The 15,834-nt window shown below is 35.2% G+C and overlaps 1 protein-coding gene and 2 long non-coding RNA genes across 21 annotated transcripts; all 3 read right to left on the reverse strand.

Annotated features, from left to right (window-relative positions):
• Window positions 1-859: 859 nt before the first annotated feature.
• On the reverse strand, window positions 860-3,438 carry LOC118479328 (heat shock cognate 70 kDa protein-like). Its single transcript, XM_035984067.1, has 2 exons — window positions 3,097-3,438; window positions 860-2,740 (listed from the first exon to the last, which is right to left on the reverse strand). The coding sequence occupies exons 1-2, from the start codon at window positions 3,311-3,313 to the stop codon at window positions 1,104-1,106; spliced, it is 1,854 nt and encodes a 617-aa protein (XP_035839960.1). The 5' UTR covers window positions 3,314-3,438; the 3' UTR covers window positions 860-1,103.
• Window positions 3,439-3,685: 247 nt separating this feature from the next.
• LOC110909825 lies at window positions 3,686-4,065 on the reverse strand. The gene is made up of 2 exons (XR_002575674.2): window positions 3,967-4,065; window positions 3,686-3,871 (listed from the first exon to the last, which is right to left on the reverse strand). It is a non-coding gene; the product is annotated as an uncharacterized LOC110909825 (long non-coding RNA).
• A 1,751-nt stretch (window positions 4,066-5,816) lies between these two features.
• Window positions 5,817-11,745, reverse strand: LOC110909824. 19 transcript variants are annotated; one of them, XR_002575672.2, is made up of 14 exons: window positions 11,520-11,745; window positions 11,326-11,413; window positions 11,052-11,102; window positions 10,807-10,943; window positions 10,517-10,690; window positions 10,239-10,309; window positions 9,918-9,964; window positions 9,801-9,833; window positions 9,560-9,714; window positions 9,104-9,332; window positions 8,877-9,015; window positions 8,706-8,759; window positions 6,937-8,624; window positions 5,817-6,856 (listed from the first exon to the last, which is right to left on the reverse strand). It is a non-coding gene; the product is annotated as an uncharacterized LOC110909824 (long non-coding RNA). The 19 variants fall into 19 exon arrangements; XR_004881394.1 differs by having other exon boundaries at window positions 8,120-8,235; window positions 8,573-8,624; window positions 10,517-10,943; XR_004881392.1 differs by having other exon boundaries at window positions 6,937-8,235; window positions 8,573-8,624; window positions 10,517-10,943.
• Between the last annotated feature and the right edge of the window lie 4,089 nt (window positions 11,746-15,834).

Below are 15,834 nucleotides of genomic sequence, written 5' to 3' on the forward strand. Positions count from 1 at the left end.
CTTTATAGGGTACGAGAAGAAATTAGTGTCAAATGCATAGAAGAAAGAAACAGATGCTTAACGCGCAAAAGAACTCAAGAAATGATAACACCGCATCATGTGGCATCACCTGTGCACCTGGACAAACGTATGGAACACCTTTCGTTAGTCTAAGATGCCTATGCCTCCCCTCACTTGAGCCTAGAACGCTTTCTATTGAAGAACTACTACATGTGCTTGGCAAAACGGTGATGGTGATTTGGCTATTCGGGTTAAAACTTAAAAGGAAAGGCTAACATGGCAAAATGGTGATTTGGCGAGCCTAATGAACTATTGATTGTTTTACAAGATCAAATACATCTATTTAGATGTGGCTAAAATACTAAAAGTGTAACCGGAAGTAATATAATTTTTTTTGAAAGGATCAAGTACATCTATTTAGATGTGATTTGGCAAGCTTAATAAACTATAGATGGTTTTAGTTCGAACAGGTCAAACGGACCAAGCCAAGGATCAAGAACTCCAAATCTTGCATTAAGCATGCATTTAAGAAACTGATGAGTAGGTAGGTATATACCTTCAGCATGATACATTCAGAATACCGATAATATCTCAGTGACCAAGAGCACAAATTTTCATCATATGATCCGTACCAGGTTACCACAATAACTGTATGCTCAAAACATAGTAACATTAAGAACTACATGAAAAACTTTAAGCAATCATGAAATTCAATACAGATGTAATTTTTATTTATTTATTTTTTTTTTGCGCAGATCACCGTTGCAGCACCCACTTTTCACGTGATAAAATCCGTCAATTAATGTAAGCGAACCAATTAATGTGACACCTAAATGCTTATCAAATCATACTTGGCAAAAAAGCAACTGAATACGATAGATTTGCACATTAAATTCTAAACTATTTAATATCCATACATACGAGTCAAAGCAAAAGTAGAGCTATAAGCATCTACTAGACTGTCACCAAACTAATTTAACCTACAATAGAAAATATCCACTTAACCAGATTCCAATATTCAACAACCATTGATATTGGTGACAGATTAAGTGGAACAAAAAGATAAACAAAAGCTTAGATTTTGATATTCAACATCCATAATCTTAGACATTAAACAGCGGCTTGCAAACAAATTCGAGGTACACCTTCTTAGAGTGAAGCTCAGCAAAAGGTGCGGCATGGTTGTCCTCAAGCCACTTGGTCGTTTCATCAACGGCTTTCTTCATTACCTGCAAGATCTCATGGTGCACACTCTTCTTGACATTGTGCTCTTCGATCTTCTTCATCATGTTGTATATGCAATCATCTAATGCATTGTGTGCTTCCGCTTTCTTCTTGAACTCTTGGTCCTCATGTTTGTACTTCTCAGCATCGTTTACCATCTTTTCAATCTCTTCTTTGGAAAGTCTTCCACTTTCATTGGAAATAATGAGTTTCTCCATCTTACCGGTGGATATTATTGCAGCAGTGACTGTAAGGATACCATTGGTGTCTATTTCAAAGCAAACCATAATTGTAGACACTCCTTTCGGGGCACGTGGTATTCCAGAAATGCTGAATTTGCCCAACAAATGATTATCTGTAGATCTGGATCTTTCCCCTTGATACACCTCAATAGCAATGACAGACTGGTTATCATATCTTGTATGGTATTTTTTGGAATTACTAGTAGGTATTGGAGTGTTTCTCGGGATCACAACACTAAATAAGTCTCCTTTTACATCTATACCAAGTGATAAAGGAGTGACATCATGTAGCAAAACATCTTTAACACTCTTATCACTGCTACCACTTACATTTGCAGCCATAATGGCCGCACCATACGCAACAGCCTCATCAGGGTTCACACTTTTGCATAAATCTCTGCCATCAAAAAAATCTCTGAGTATATGCTGGACCTTTGGTATCCTAGTTGACCCACCAACAAGAATCACTTGTTCTACACATGATTTCTCCATCTTAGCATCACCTAAACATTTCTTCAAAGTCTCGAAGCACTTATTAAACGAACCCATGTTCAGCTCTTCAAATTTAGCTCGAGTAAATTTCAAAGAAAAATCAATCCCTTCATGCAAGCTGTCTAAATCAACTGATGTCCGAGTAGTACATGACAGAATCCTTTTTGCTTTCTCACAAGCAGATCTCAACCTCCCCAATGCCCGTTGGTTTCCACTCAAGTCCTTATTCCATCTCCTCTTGAATTCCAGAACACAATGATCCACCATTCGATTATCAAAATCCTGACCTCCCAAATGGGTGTCACCACCAACAGCTTTCACCTCAAATATACCCCCTTTCTCGATAGTCATTACAGATACATCAAAAGTGCCACCACCTAGATCAAAGACAAGCACGTTTATCTTTCCAACAATATCAGACTTGTTGTCTAGACCATACGCGATTGCAGCAGCTGTAGGCTCATTAATCATACGAATAACATTTAATCCAGCAATAGTACCAGCATCCTTGGTAGCTTGACGCTGCGAATCATTGAAATAAGCAGGGACGGTTATCACAGCATTTTTCACAGCTTTTCCAAGGTACGCCTCAGCAGTTTCTTTCATCTTGCCAAGAATCATTGAAGAAATTTCTTCAGCCAAAAATTCCTTCTTTTGACCATTGTGAGTGACCACAATCTTCGGGGTGTCGGAAGGCCCTTTGATAACCTTGAAAGGCCACAACTTGATGTCTTTCTGCACTTCGGAATCGCTGAACTTTCTTCCAATCAACCTCTTAGAATCTGGAAATCCATGATTAATTAGTCATGAGCCAAAAGAAAAGTAAAAACAAACTAAGCAGCAGATACAAAATTCAAGTAGCTAACCGAGCACCTAACAAGCTAACATAATTATGTCATCACTGTTAGCAGCGCAAGTGATAGTAACAATTGATAAAATTAAACCTAAACCCTAACCCTAGCCCTAAAACCTTAAATATAACTAATTGCTTGAAAAATCATCCAATAACAACAACGATCAAAGCTTCTATAAACTTGGTTGAGGTGCATTTCTTAAAGATTATTGGACCGATTTTATATGTCATTTCAGCGATCGCAATAAGATAACTGTATAAACTAGAAAAAACAAGTAGACTGACCAAAAACGGTGTTAGCAGGGTTCATGGCTACTTGATTTTTGGCGCCATCGCCGATAATACGCTCTCCGTCAACGAAAGCAACAGCAGACGGTGTGGTTCGGTTGCCTTGATCGTTAGGGATGATCTCAATCCGATTGTGCTTCCAAACGGCGACACATGAGTAAGTTGTTCCGAGATCGATGCCGATCGCCGGCGCGTCGGTTCCACTTCCGGTCATAATGTTCAAAATTCAACGTGAGGTAAAACTGTAAAAGGGGGTTTCTCTTTGACGATAAGGTATGTAAAAGTCTAAAAGATATAGTGAAGCGTATATGTCTCTTTATCATTTTGGTTAATCTGCGTTTATATATTTATTACTAGACTAGGCTATCACCCGGGAACTTCCCGGGCTAGGAAAATTTAATTTACAATAAACAAAAGTACATAAATAACACTTTGAACCTCTTAAGTATCCTCTTGCCCTTCTCCACCACAAATTTTTATTTCGGTTGTTATACCGGGTTTCAGTACCGCATTAATCCCATTACAAAACGAAACGATAAAGGGCGAAATCAAACTCAAAAAATCATGTTCAAGTTTACAAACTTCCTCAGTTCAAAGGCGAAATCGTCTTCTTTTATTTTAATTTCATTTACGCTAAATCCTTATAATCGACCGGTAAATATACAAAAACACACCTCAATTATCAAACAACACACATAAATTTGATGTCTTGATTATACTTGTCCGCTATATTCATTATCAACATCCATGTGGTCTATTTTTTAGCCATTTCCTACATTAAGAAGTCAAAAAAGTCACTAAAATTTCAATAAAAACAAAGATAGCAACAACTTGAATGAGGCTAACTGCAAGTTCATAAAAATTTACCTTTTTCTCCTATTCCTCCTAAAGATATCCATCTTTTTGTACCTCTGGAGCAACATATACCTCTGGCCAACCAACAGTTACAATCTACAAATTGTAAATATGGGCTACCTTAGTTTGAAAGTTTAATGAGGGAAGGGTAATAAAGTAATCTCACAACCTTTCATAATCCGTAATAAAGTAATTTCAGAATACATGTACTTCATCATTGCTAATATGGTAGGTATAGCCCTTTGCATTACATGAATTTAATTTATCTCAAATTTCAGTTTTCAAGTTCAAACCAGAATAATTAGAATACACATTCAAATACAGATTTGCGGCATCAAACAAATAAAGAATAAGATATCCCACATGGCATAGATACAGGTAGGGCTGTTCATTTTTATCCAAAACCCGAAACCCGACCCGAATTCAAAGCCAACCGAACCCGAATTAGCGAATATCCGAAAAACCCGAACCCGAACACGACCAACCGGAACTTTAAATGGTTCGGTTATCGGGTCACTTTTTCCCTACCAAAAACTCAAACAACCCAACCCGAAAACCCCGAAACACGAAACCCGAAAAAAACCTGAACATTTATTGTTTTTTTCTTATAAAAGTGTTTGGGTTTTGAGTCTTTAATATATGAAACATTAAGTTTTGAGACTTTTAAATATTATAATAGCATATTGTCAAATAATGTTTGAACTTTGATGATATTTTTAAAGTAGCAATATGTTTAGTTCACCACAAATGTTTGAACCTCTAAACTATCCTCTTTCTCTTCTTCACCACAAATGTTTAGTTCGGTTTCATAAGTATCCCAACTTTACCTCCATATGTATTCAAAGTTTTCATGTAAAGCTAATTCCTTTTTAATTCATAATGAGATCTCTGTATAAGAATGCTTTCGAAACGCGTACGCTAAGAAGACAGGCCATTTATCTAGTGATTGTAAGGGGCTGTTTGGTAGCCTCTGAATGGTCATTAAGAGGCTACCTCTTAGTGGAACCATTAAGAATTTTACCAATGAGAAGGTGGAAGAATGTGACATGTGATGATTTACCATTCAGAGGTTTTCTCTTAACCATTCAGACTTGAGGTTATCTCTTATTCATTCAGAGGTTTTAAATCATTTAGAGGTAGCATCTGAATGGTCATTAAGAGGCTACCAAACAACCCCTAAGTGATTTAGTTTGTGGGCTAATAAGCTACTTTTCTTAATCTCAATTTCCAGCCCAAATTAGGTAAATTTTATATTCCAGCTGCTACATCAAATGACTTTTCATTTAACTTCAGTTGCATGACAAATTAAGCATAAAATTGGGTAAGTATAAAAAAAAAGATCAAATATCATTATTTATGCAATAAATGGTAAAGAATAAGATATATTTGATATTATAAAATTGGGTGAGTATGAAATTATAAAAAAAGCAGATATACATGTTTGTCTATGCAAGTATTCTTCACCTTTTTTATACTACATGTTTGTTGTTATCACCCGGGAATTTCCCGGGCTAGGAAAATTTAATTTACAATAAATAAAAGTACGTAAATAACACTTTGAACCTCTAAAGTATCCTCTTTCCCTTCTCCACCACAAATTTTTAGTTCGGTTTCATAAGTATCACAACTTTGCCTCTATATGTATTCAAAGTTTCCATGTAAAGCTAATTCCCTTTTAATAGATAATAGATAAAATGTCACTCATCCTTATTTTAATTAATTTAAAATGAAATCTAGTTATTAATTGGGTGTGGGGTCCACCTGGGTGAACCAAAAAACTATAAGCACGGTGTAGTTATCAATATTTCGCCACAAAATTTATGATAAAAGCGACATGCTTCGTATGAAAATTTGAAAGTAAGTTACAGTAATAAACTATTAAGTAAACAAAAAATAAGAGATCATGCAAAAATAGTTGAGATCTTAAGTGGCTAAAAAGATTACACATATACATGTATGCATCATTAACAGACATGCCGGCTAATCTTGAAATTAAGACTTGAGGATAGCACATTTATTACTTGCCTTCCACATCATTGAGAGACCCGAGTTGAACTGATGCTTGGAACCCAACCACTTTAGATGACATGTATGCTAAAAGGTCAAAACCTTACCTCTTTCTTTATCAATTTGTTCCTTGATCCAGAATTATTTGTCTCAATCCATCTTGCATCCACTCAAGTCTTCAACTTATAAATTAATGTGTCAAATCAATATATATGTTTAGTTGGACATAAGTATGCATACAGATACCCTCATATTTTGCCTTTCTAAAAAAAGATAAGGATTAGACTTCGAAAAGTCAAAAGATTAATATTATAAAAAAGTAATAGTGAAAAATAATATACAAATATGGACACAAAATTTTTCATGTCAACCTAACGTGTACCAAAAGGTTACCTGTCATGACCCATATATTCATAATATAATACTTTTAATCTCATGGTAAGGGCCCATCTAAGATGTTTATAATATAATACCCAAACCTAATGAGTTAGCTTGATGGCCTTTAATCCTTTTGGCTTCCTACTATTAAATTCAAAATCATTCTTATTTTATTAAAACTCCCAGTATCAAAACTTAAAAGGATAATTGTTTAAATGGATATATTTAAAATCATCATATTCAATATCTAGAACTTCGTTAACATGAATAGGTTGTTTGATGTATTTGAAATACACTTCAAGCAAATTTCTCCCCTTAAGCTAATTGTTTTTATTTACATATTTGACCCGTAAACGATACAGCATAACCTGAAACAACCAATTCAATTTTCATATGTGAATGGGTTGATATTAAAAACTCTACATAGATAGGATTTACCTGACGCTTATAAATCTTTTCTTCCATGGTGCCATGTTCCATTACATAGTATGCAAAGACAGGTGTTGTTTGTCCCGATCTGCAATTCCGGAAAAAAGAAAACTTTTTTATAAACTCGAAAATTTTCTACTTTGAAAGTAGATTTTGATTGCATTATACCTCCAGACCCAATAAATAGCATGGAAATCGTACGAATATTGACTGAGTTGTACCAAGGAAGGCTTTTTGTAAAGGAAGGCTTCAATGATCTTTTTCATCTTAAAAGTGTAACATCCTACCAACTTGTGTATATATATTCTTTTGGTTGTCTTTTTTCCTTTTCAAAAACGATAAACAATACTGAGGATCATTACAACATACTCATACTCATGTGCTTTTTTTTACTACACAACAGCCCACTTGCTAAATTTTTAAACAATCAATGGTGAATTTGCTATTCGCTACTCCATGCAATAACAGAGAACACAAGTTTATTATTAATTAAGAGCACGACAATGGTGACTTATATACCCCAAGAAAACCTACGGATGCGTCTTACAACATTATCCTTCATCCATCCAACATCAAGACATCCTACTAATGTGGTTTATGCACCTAGTGTGAGAATGCACTCTCGCAAATCAATTAAAGTCCACGTTTGAGTTACTTTTGGTAGGCAATACCCGGAATTGAAGGTTTACACACCCAGTTGTACAATATTTGTCAATCAGACTTATGAACATAAACGAAACCACCTTTTTTCAAAGAGAAATAGGAAATGAATGACAAATAGAAAAGATTATTAGTCGTAAACAGGGGCGAGGCATATAGGTTGGGAAACTGACTAACCGATGTTCAAGTCAGAAAGGCTTCTGGTTAACCCAAAACAATAATGGCCCTGAATTAATTATTCTTTTAGAGAGAGTTTGTTAAACAGACTACAAATAAAAAAAATTATAAGTTGCAAAATGGATGTGTCGAAAAGGTTGGGTTATTGGTGTTCAATGGGTAAATTTTAGTGTGGGTTAAAATGGGCTTGGTTGACTTGCAACCCACCTTTATCCAATCTTTTAAACTCTTTATAAACACATAATATGTTGAAGATCGACCCATTCTCTCTTTATTAGTTATATATTTTAATCTGACCAGTTTGAGATACAACATCATCCAAATTGACCCATTCATATGCAAATGAGTGGAACTCACCAACGTTATTGTTTTTAAAGGCAATTCGCCAGCACCCATTCATAAGATGTAAGATTTATAAACACATATACAACTATTAGCATCAGGGCCGATTTGGTTTTTAATAAAATATAGATTAAAAAACTAAAAAAATTATAAAAGACATAGATGTTAATACCCGAGATATTATGAATATGCAATGCACTGAGTCGTCATCAATTTTAGCTTCACACATATTCCTTAATCTCTTAGCAAGCTTATCATCATCAGAATGTTGAAGGTACACCTTAGCCTCTAGACAAGAACCAATGAGTTTGCCAGTATAGGCAGTCTTCAAAGCTTTGTTTACCTCGGGTCTCAGCTATTGTCAATTGGTATCATATGGAATTAAAGGGTAAACTTGACATACGTCTAGCTGATTATATTAATTTTACATATATTAAATTGTCCTTTTTTTTGATGGACAATAGTTTTGGGACAAAGGGAATGTATCCCAACTACAAAAGATTTAGATAAGGCCCAAAAATAAGTTAAAATAATAAATATGAACGCCTCTTATCTGTACTAAAAGCGTCCGATTTTGAACCATCCTAAAAATGACTTGCTTCAACCTGAACATGTTTTGACTTACCGACAGCACCATATTAGACTCTACATTGTATTTGGAAGACACGTCATCATCCCTGGACCAAAATTAGACCATCAAAATCAATAACATAACATAACAGCAAACATGTAGTGTAATAAAGGTGAAGAATACTTACATAGGCAAATGCTTATCTTCAGCAAGGATGTGATTGTTCACCTTGATATCATATCTAAAATTCAAAAAAGACAAGTTGGGAAAACAATCTTAGTCCTAAAATGATCATGAAACTATTGGTTGATAATTAACTAAAAATCAACGGGATCGCATTATATATTGGTGAAAATACCTGGAAGATAAGACCAAATAACCTCCACCTTCGATGAAGAATTGGAATTCGTAACCACATAATTTTTATTATCAGCAGCAGTTGCTTCTCAGACGAAACTGCTATCATACGTTTCTCGACCGTTGGCGCCATTAACACCCTATATATTGACCACAAATTATGGTTTTGCAAATCAAATATTAAGATATTAAATGCTACAAACATTAACCAGTAAACCAGAAACTTACCTCAAGCGATGCGAAAACTCGGATTAAATCCTACCCGTCTCCAGATCGCGTAACCACGGCGGCTTGATGCGGCTAGATTCACTTTGATCACCCACCCTAGGTTAAATTATGGCCGTCATCCGTCGGACTGGCGGAGATAATCACAATGCAGCGACCGTGAATCCATTTTCCGTTGCAACCAGACAAGAGTCACCTGGAACTGGTTGCATTGACCTCAGAGGGATCGAAACTGCGTCAAATTGGAATTCAACTAAACACACCACCACTTTACCAAATGCAATAATACGCTGAATTCAGAACAACATTCGTATATATACACTGTAAATAACGTGGGAAAGAAAAAAAGAACGAATAATGACACACCATTTGGCAAAGGTTACTATCTAAACTAAATTCCTAATAAAATATTGAAAAACCCTAAACATTCCTTATGAATGACTGAAAAAAAACCCTTACCTTTTGAACTCAATGGAGAAACGAAGCGTGTTCAAATCAATGGATATCGGCGGCAGAGCACGACAGTGGCAATGTGTAGTGTTCCTTTGTAGCCCATAGTTGTCCTTGTCAATACAACCCATATAGCATGTTGCGCCCGGGATTTGAAGTAACCACTGATGACAAGCACAAAACCGAAAAACCAGGATTTTCATTTACATAAATCCAGATAAAAGTACAAAACAACCGTCCTACTACTTACCTGCGCTACTCGAATTGAATTCTGAGTTAGCACCTACAATAAAATAGTAGAAATTAGACTCGGTACCATAAAGTATAACAATTTACCTTTTTGCACAGATCATAAGAATATAGTCACCTCTAGCAATGTACTCTACATTGTATTTGGAAGACACTTCATCATCCCTGGACCAAAATTAGACCATCAAAATCAATAACATAACATAACAACAAACATGTAGTATAATAAAGGTGAATCTCACATATTTGTTGTTGGCATTCACTCTGTGATATTACAAACATAAGGAAAAAAAAAACTCATCATATAACTGTAAGATGGCAAAGAAGGTACCTGCAAACCCATTTGACACATCTAGACTGGTTATGTGGGTCATGGGTTAAGGTTAAGTTTTTTCGACGCAAGTAATTAAACAGGTCATGTAAAATATACTTTCATTACCTGCTGAGTGGGTAGATACTTCCTCCTATAGTTAAATATTGCATCTTTCTCACTTGTGTCCGCACATGAACCTGCCATGTTTTGCATGTTAATACACTAAAATTACAAATTTACAACAAAGAGTAGAGATCTATGTAAAATACTTACGTTAAAAATAAAAACATGATGCTCATTGCTTTTTAATCTTTTAAAATTTGACGTATTATACCAGAACGATTTAACTTATGACACAACATATTTTTAAAAATTTTAAAAATTAAACATATTAAACCGCTCACCTGGTCAAGGCACGACCCGTTAAGCGAAATGTATTCAAGGCTTCAGCCCAAAACTGACCAGAATGGCAGCTATACGTCACCATTCACGGCTATAAATCAACCGCCGATCACCACCCGATTCAGCCACCGCACAACCGTAGCCACGCGCTACCACTAAATGCTAAAGTTTTTTGGCTGACGAAAACCCCGATATGTTTAAAGGTCAGCTTAGCTCGAGAAATATGCGATAACAACTAACTGTGGATCATTAAGGGCCAATATGGATTCAGGTTGAAAACGGGTCACAACACCTTTTGTAAATCACTGTCGTTGATGCTATGGTACTGTTATCAGTGGCTTCAAATACTGTGTTGGCGATGAAGGTTGCGAAACTTTGGTACGTGTGTCCCGACAACTAAAGTTGCAAGGTCGTTCAGACGTGTGGGAACTGTTGCATCATTGAAAACAATAGCTCCTTTAGCATGGCACAAATTTGAAACTAAGTCGATGTTAACGCATTTTAAAAACGTATTGCCAAGCGAGTCAGAAGACTAACCTGCACCAAGAGGCTTGCCATGGTTCATCCTTTTTGAAAAAAAAAAACAACCTGTTTATGATCAAACAATTTCTACACTCAAAACAATCTTCGATTACTATAAACAAACCGGCAACAATTTCTAAAATCAAATAGAATTTTGTTCGGATGGATTAATGAGTGTTAATTAATCAACAACGTTCACCTTTAAAAAAATCAGAAGTTTTGTATATTATTCGAAGAACGTTTTTATTAAAATCAAACACAATAAGCAAAACAAAACTCCAAAACTTACCATCAAAACTGGACTTGCTCAGGATCAACTTGTCGAAACCCTAGCCTTGACTGCTGGAGGTGGCGGCTAGGGCATTCTATCCACAGATCTGTAACAAAAAAAAACACGAAGAACAAAAAAAAAAACGAAGATGAACAGACGAAGATTATGATGAATTTTAAAAAACTATTGATTTCAAAATTGCAAGGTTTTACCTGTTTGTTCGTAAACCGCATCGCCATGAAATTAGGGTTTCTGGTCTAGATTGTGACCGAACAAACAATACTAAGCCGAATCGTTGGAATCTTGAGTGTTTCCACTAATCACAATGAAGAAAACTGATTTGTGATGGAAGTGTAGGAATCGCAACGAAGAAAACTGATTTGTGTTGGAGGTGTTGGATTTTCGCTAGTAGGGTTTGTGACAGAGGCGTAGGAAGAGGAGGTGTTGAATGAAAGGAATAGGGTTAGTTCCTTATATACCCGGGTCAATCCATGCGGGTTTGGATTCAATAAACGGATCCCGTGTAAGAATTAGACAATTCCCTCATTTTCCCGCCAAAAATCTAGTGAGGTTGCACCATGTGAGGACACGTGTCCCAAACCTTATTCATTTATTATATATATAGATTAGGGACCTATGTCATATACACTCTGTTCCCGAGACTCATTTAACAGGGGAAGGGGAGGGAAAAGAGATGGAAATATTAAAAACCATTTTCTCGAGTTTCATTTAACAGAGGGAGGGGAGGGAAAAGGAAGGAAAATATGACCAAATATAACCATATATTCATTCTCCCAAATTGAAGATAAAATTTTCCTTCCCTTTCTCTCCCCTCACCTCCCCATGTTAAATGACTTGGGAACATAGTGATAATTCTTAAAATATATAGATCATTAGAAGTTGACACGTGAAATCAAATATTTAATATGAGAAAAAAACGGTTAAACCAAATTTTGGATGACTTACCATTGAAACGTCACTTCCATTATATAAAAAATGCCACATATGATAATAAAATGAATATATAACATATTGAATATATAACATATGTTGAACTTACTGGGTCTTATCCCCTTCAAAATTTAATTATAACTACAATATAATTATTTGTACATAAATATTGTAAATTAGATAATTATAACATATAATTAGATTATTTGAACATTTAGTTATAACAATAACTAGCAAGTTACACTCGCGCTTCGTGGCGAGGGCGACCCGATTTCTGATAGATTTTACATGAATCGTAGACGTAGTGGAAAAAATAACGTTAATGGTAGAAATATGGTCGACATTGGCCTGGTTCATTACGGTATTGATATAGTACCAACACTCAATATTGCAACCTGATGTGCTGAAAATAGGTTAAATAAAATTAACTAAATTACCCTAATTCTAGATTCTCTAAGCTTTAAATTTATAAAAGTAAGACTCAACCTAAACCCTAAACCACACAATCGGCAAGTGAACCGATCGATGTAGTAAAGCTAAAGTAAGTCCGAGTATCGAACCCACGAGACTCTACTGATTACGCTACGACTCTATCTAGACTTAAACTGACACGACACACTAAATTGTTTATTGATTTGGGGGGGGGGGGTTCTAAAAATCCTAAAATTATAATTAAAATTAAACTAAATTAACTAGACGAACAGACGGACAAGGCACGAACTCACACGAAAGCCGAACTCAAAGATGATGAAGGTACTACCTAGACAGGAATCCTGATTGCTTTTAGTTATGATTATAATTGGAAGTTGTCTGCTATGGAACCGGGATCTTGGGATTCTCACCCCTCGGGAAATCTAAGGACCCCTAATCCTTCTCAAGAGCACGCTAAGATCCCCTAAAGGTTGTTAATTTACCGGTTATTAGACTCTTTTACAAGACATCTAAATGGGTTTATAAAAGTATCCTACGAGGCTCACTCCCTTACGAGACCTAAACCTAGGATAGGTTTGTTTTCTCAGCTAGACTTGCTAGACAGCAGCCAAAAGGTTAACTTCCTAAGAAGGACCCACCTTGCGGTTTAATCATTTAGACCAAGCAATAATCTCGCACCTTACAGCTATTGATGATTAGTAGAACACTTGATTTTATAAAATTACCAATTATTACTTCTAAGGTTTATCGGCCGATTTAACCCTAAAGATTCTAGATTTATTACGTGATATAGACAGTCACCAAAACCTAAAACCTAGCATGATTCTATTATGTGATAAAGACCGTCACCAAGATTCATGCGAAGCAATAATTAATCATTAAACAAAATCAAGCATGCAAACACATCTAACTGATAGAACAAACCGTTTACAATTTATAAACTAGTCCATAGCATTCAAAAATCCGTAATATAATCAAAACGTAAGCAATCATTCATCCATGTCTAGGTAGTAAATGAATCTAGCCGCTAAACATGTTCAAAAACGTAATCAAAATCATTAAATAATCTGAATTCATTGTGTAACAAAGTTTAACAAACGAAAACGACAAGATAAGGATGATGGAACCCGAATCTTCACTCCCGAATGCTCCAAGATGTTACCCGAATGATTCCTAGCAACCGAAAGCTTCAATCTTCTTCAAACAGCAGCCAAAGTTCGCCCAAAGACGTCCAAGTTCGTAGATCATCGGCTGTGCATGTATATGCATCAATATATAACCCAAAAACCCTAAAATCCATGCCATTCGCGACTTTTTGCCGACCTAGGGTCTTCACGCGGCCCGCGTGGAAGTAATGGACGAGTTAACGCGGGCCGCCTTAGGGCTTAATACCAGAAACCATCTTCAACACGCTCGCGGCCCGCTTTGAAAATGATCTTAAGTTCAGGCGGGCCGCCTGAACTTAAATAACTCAGATTTCTTTGTTAAGTTAATGCGGGGCGCCTGGGAATGTTTATAAGTCCAAGCGGGCCGCCTGGAAGCTCCAGAACTGCATTTTTCGCTTCGTTTCAGCTCCCGACTCCTCGGTTTCCGTTCCATCCTTCCGCCTTTCCAGATTTTGGCTCGTTTTCGCTCCTTTTGGCTGTAAAGACCTGGAAACACAAATAAATCAAAAGTATATACATTCTAAACTAAACCGACACTAAAACTAACTAACTAACGACTAAAACCGACGCGAATACCGATGTATTTTGCAATACATCACAACCGAAAGAGACCATTTAAAAAATAAAGTCATGTTAAGTCCATAAGTATGCCGACAAATGTTTACATCTATTGAAAACCATAGTAAACGAATACCATTAAATGTTCTAACAATGCCAATATGGTATTGATGTTTTTCGTGGGCCCCGGTTCAACCCGATTAAAAAAATTATGTCACATATTTAGTTTTTGTAAAAAAACTTAGCGAACGAAAGTTATATACGAAAGAAAAACTATTTGATTGAAGATGCATATTATTTAGTTTCTTGAATAAATTAAAAACTTAAAAAATAAAAAAAAAGAAAGAAAAAAACAAAGTCACTATTCATTCACATTCACATGTTATGAATTAATATAGATAGATAATAGATAATAAGTATTTGTACATAAATGTTGTAAATTGAATGCATATGATATAATTTTGAACACATGAGATTTTACACACTAAGTAAATAAAAAAGTTATATTTTTAAAAAATACCTGTATTACACGAGTTGAATACATATAGTTTTCAAGACATATATTTAAAAAAAAATTACTTTTTGTTAGGTTATCATTTATGTATTTTATTATTACTTGGTTTTCACTTATATTTTTGCATTAAAACAGATTATTTATGTTTATATTATTATAGTTGTAATAGTTGTGATTTGCATATCAATTTTAATTCCAAAGTCCGTATGTTAGTGTACCTAATTATTATTATTATTATTATTATTATTATTATTATTATTATTATTATTATTATTATTATTATTATTATTATCTGGTCGAGGATCCTGTATGAAAGACCCTAATACGTATTTGACAAAAGTCGCAGCGGAATTTCATGCCTAAAAATTTCATTCCTTATAAGTACTTTAACTTGGTTGAAAGTACGTTTTAAAGTAAGTCGTACACATAATTACATAAACTTCTCATTTACGAAATAGTAAGATTTCGACATTACATACACTAACGTTCCCGTACAATCTGTTTAGTGACTCGGTCTTCGATCTCCAATCCTTGACGAACCTCCTTGACTTGTACAACCTGCACTCACCAAGTACATTCAAGACATTAGTGCACATTATAAAATATAAGCCATATCTAACCTTGTATACTTTTCGTTCCATTAGCCCTTTTACATTAAATTCTGATGAGTCTTCAACATTTAACCTGCATCACGTCTCATTCTCAAGGTACACGATTAACAATAACATTAGTCATTTTCATTGAAACTTTGCATACATACATGCATACATACATACATCCTATCCTCATACTTCCTACATACGTATTTACCTCCATACATATATACGTACATTCATACATGCATACCTATTTGCATACATACCTACGCACCTATATGTCTATCTACATAAGCACCTACACACGTAT

Source organism: Helianthus annuus, chromosome 15 (genome assembly GCF_002127325.2).
Source record: "Helianthus annuus cultivar XRQ/B chromosome 15, HanXRQr2.0-SUNRISE, whole genome shotgun sequence".
In the NCBI taxonomy this organism is placed as follows: domain Eukaryota; kingdom Viridiplantae; phylum Streptophyta; class Magnoliopsida; order Asterales; family Asteraceae; genus Helianthus; species Helianthus annuus.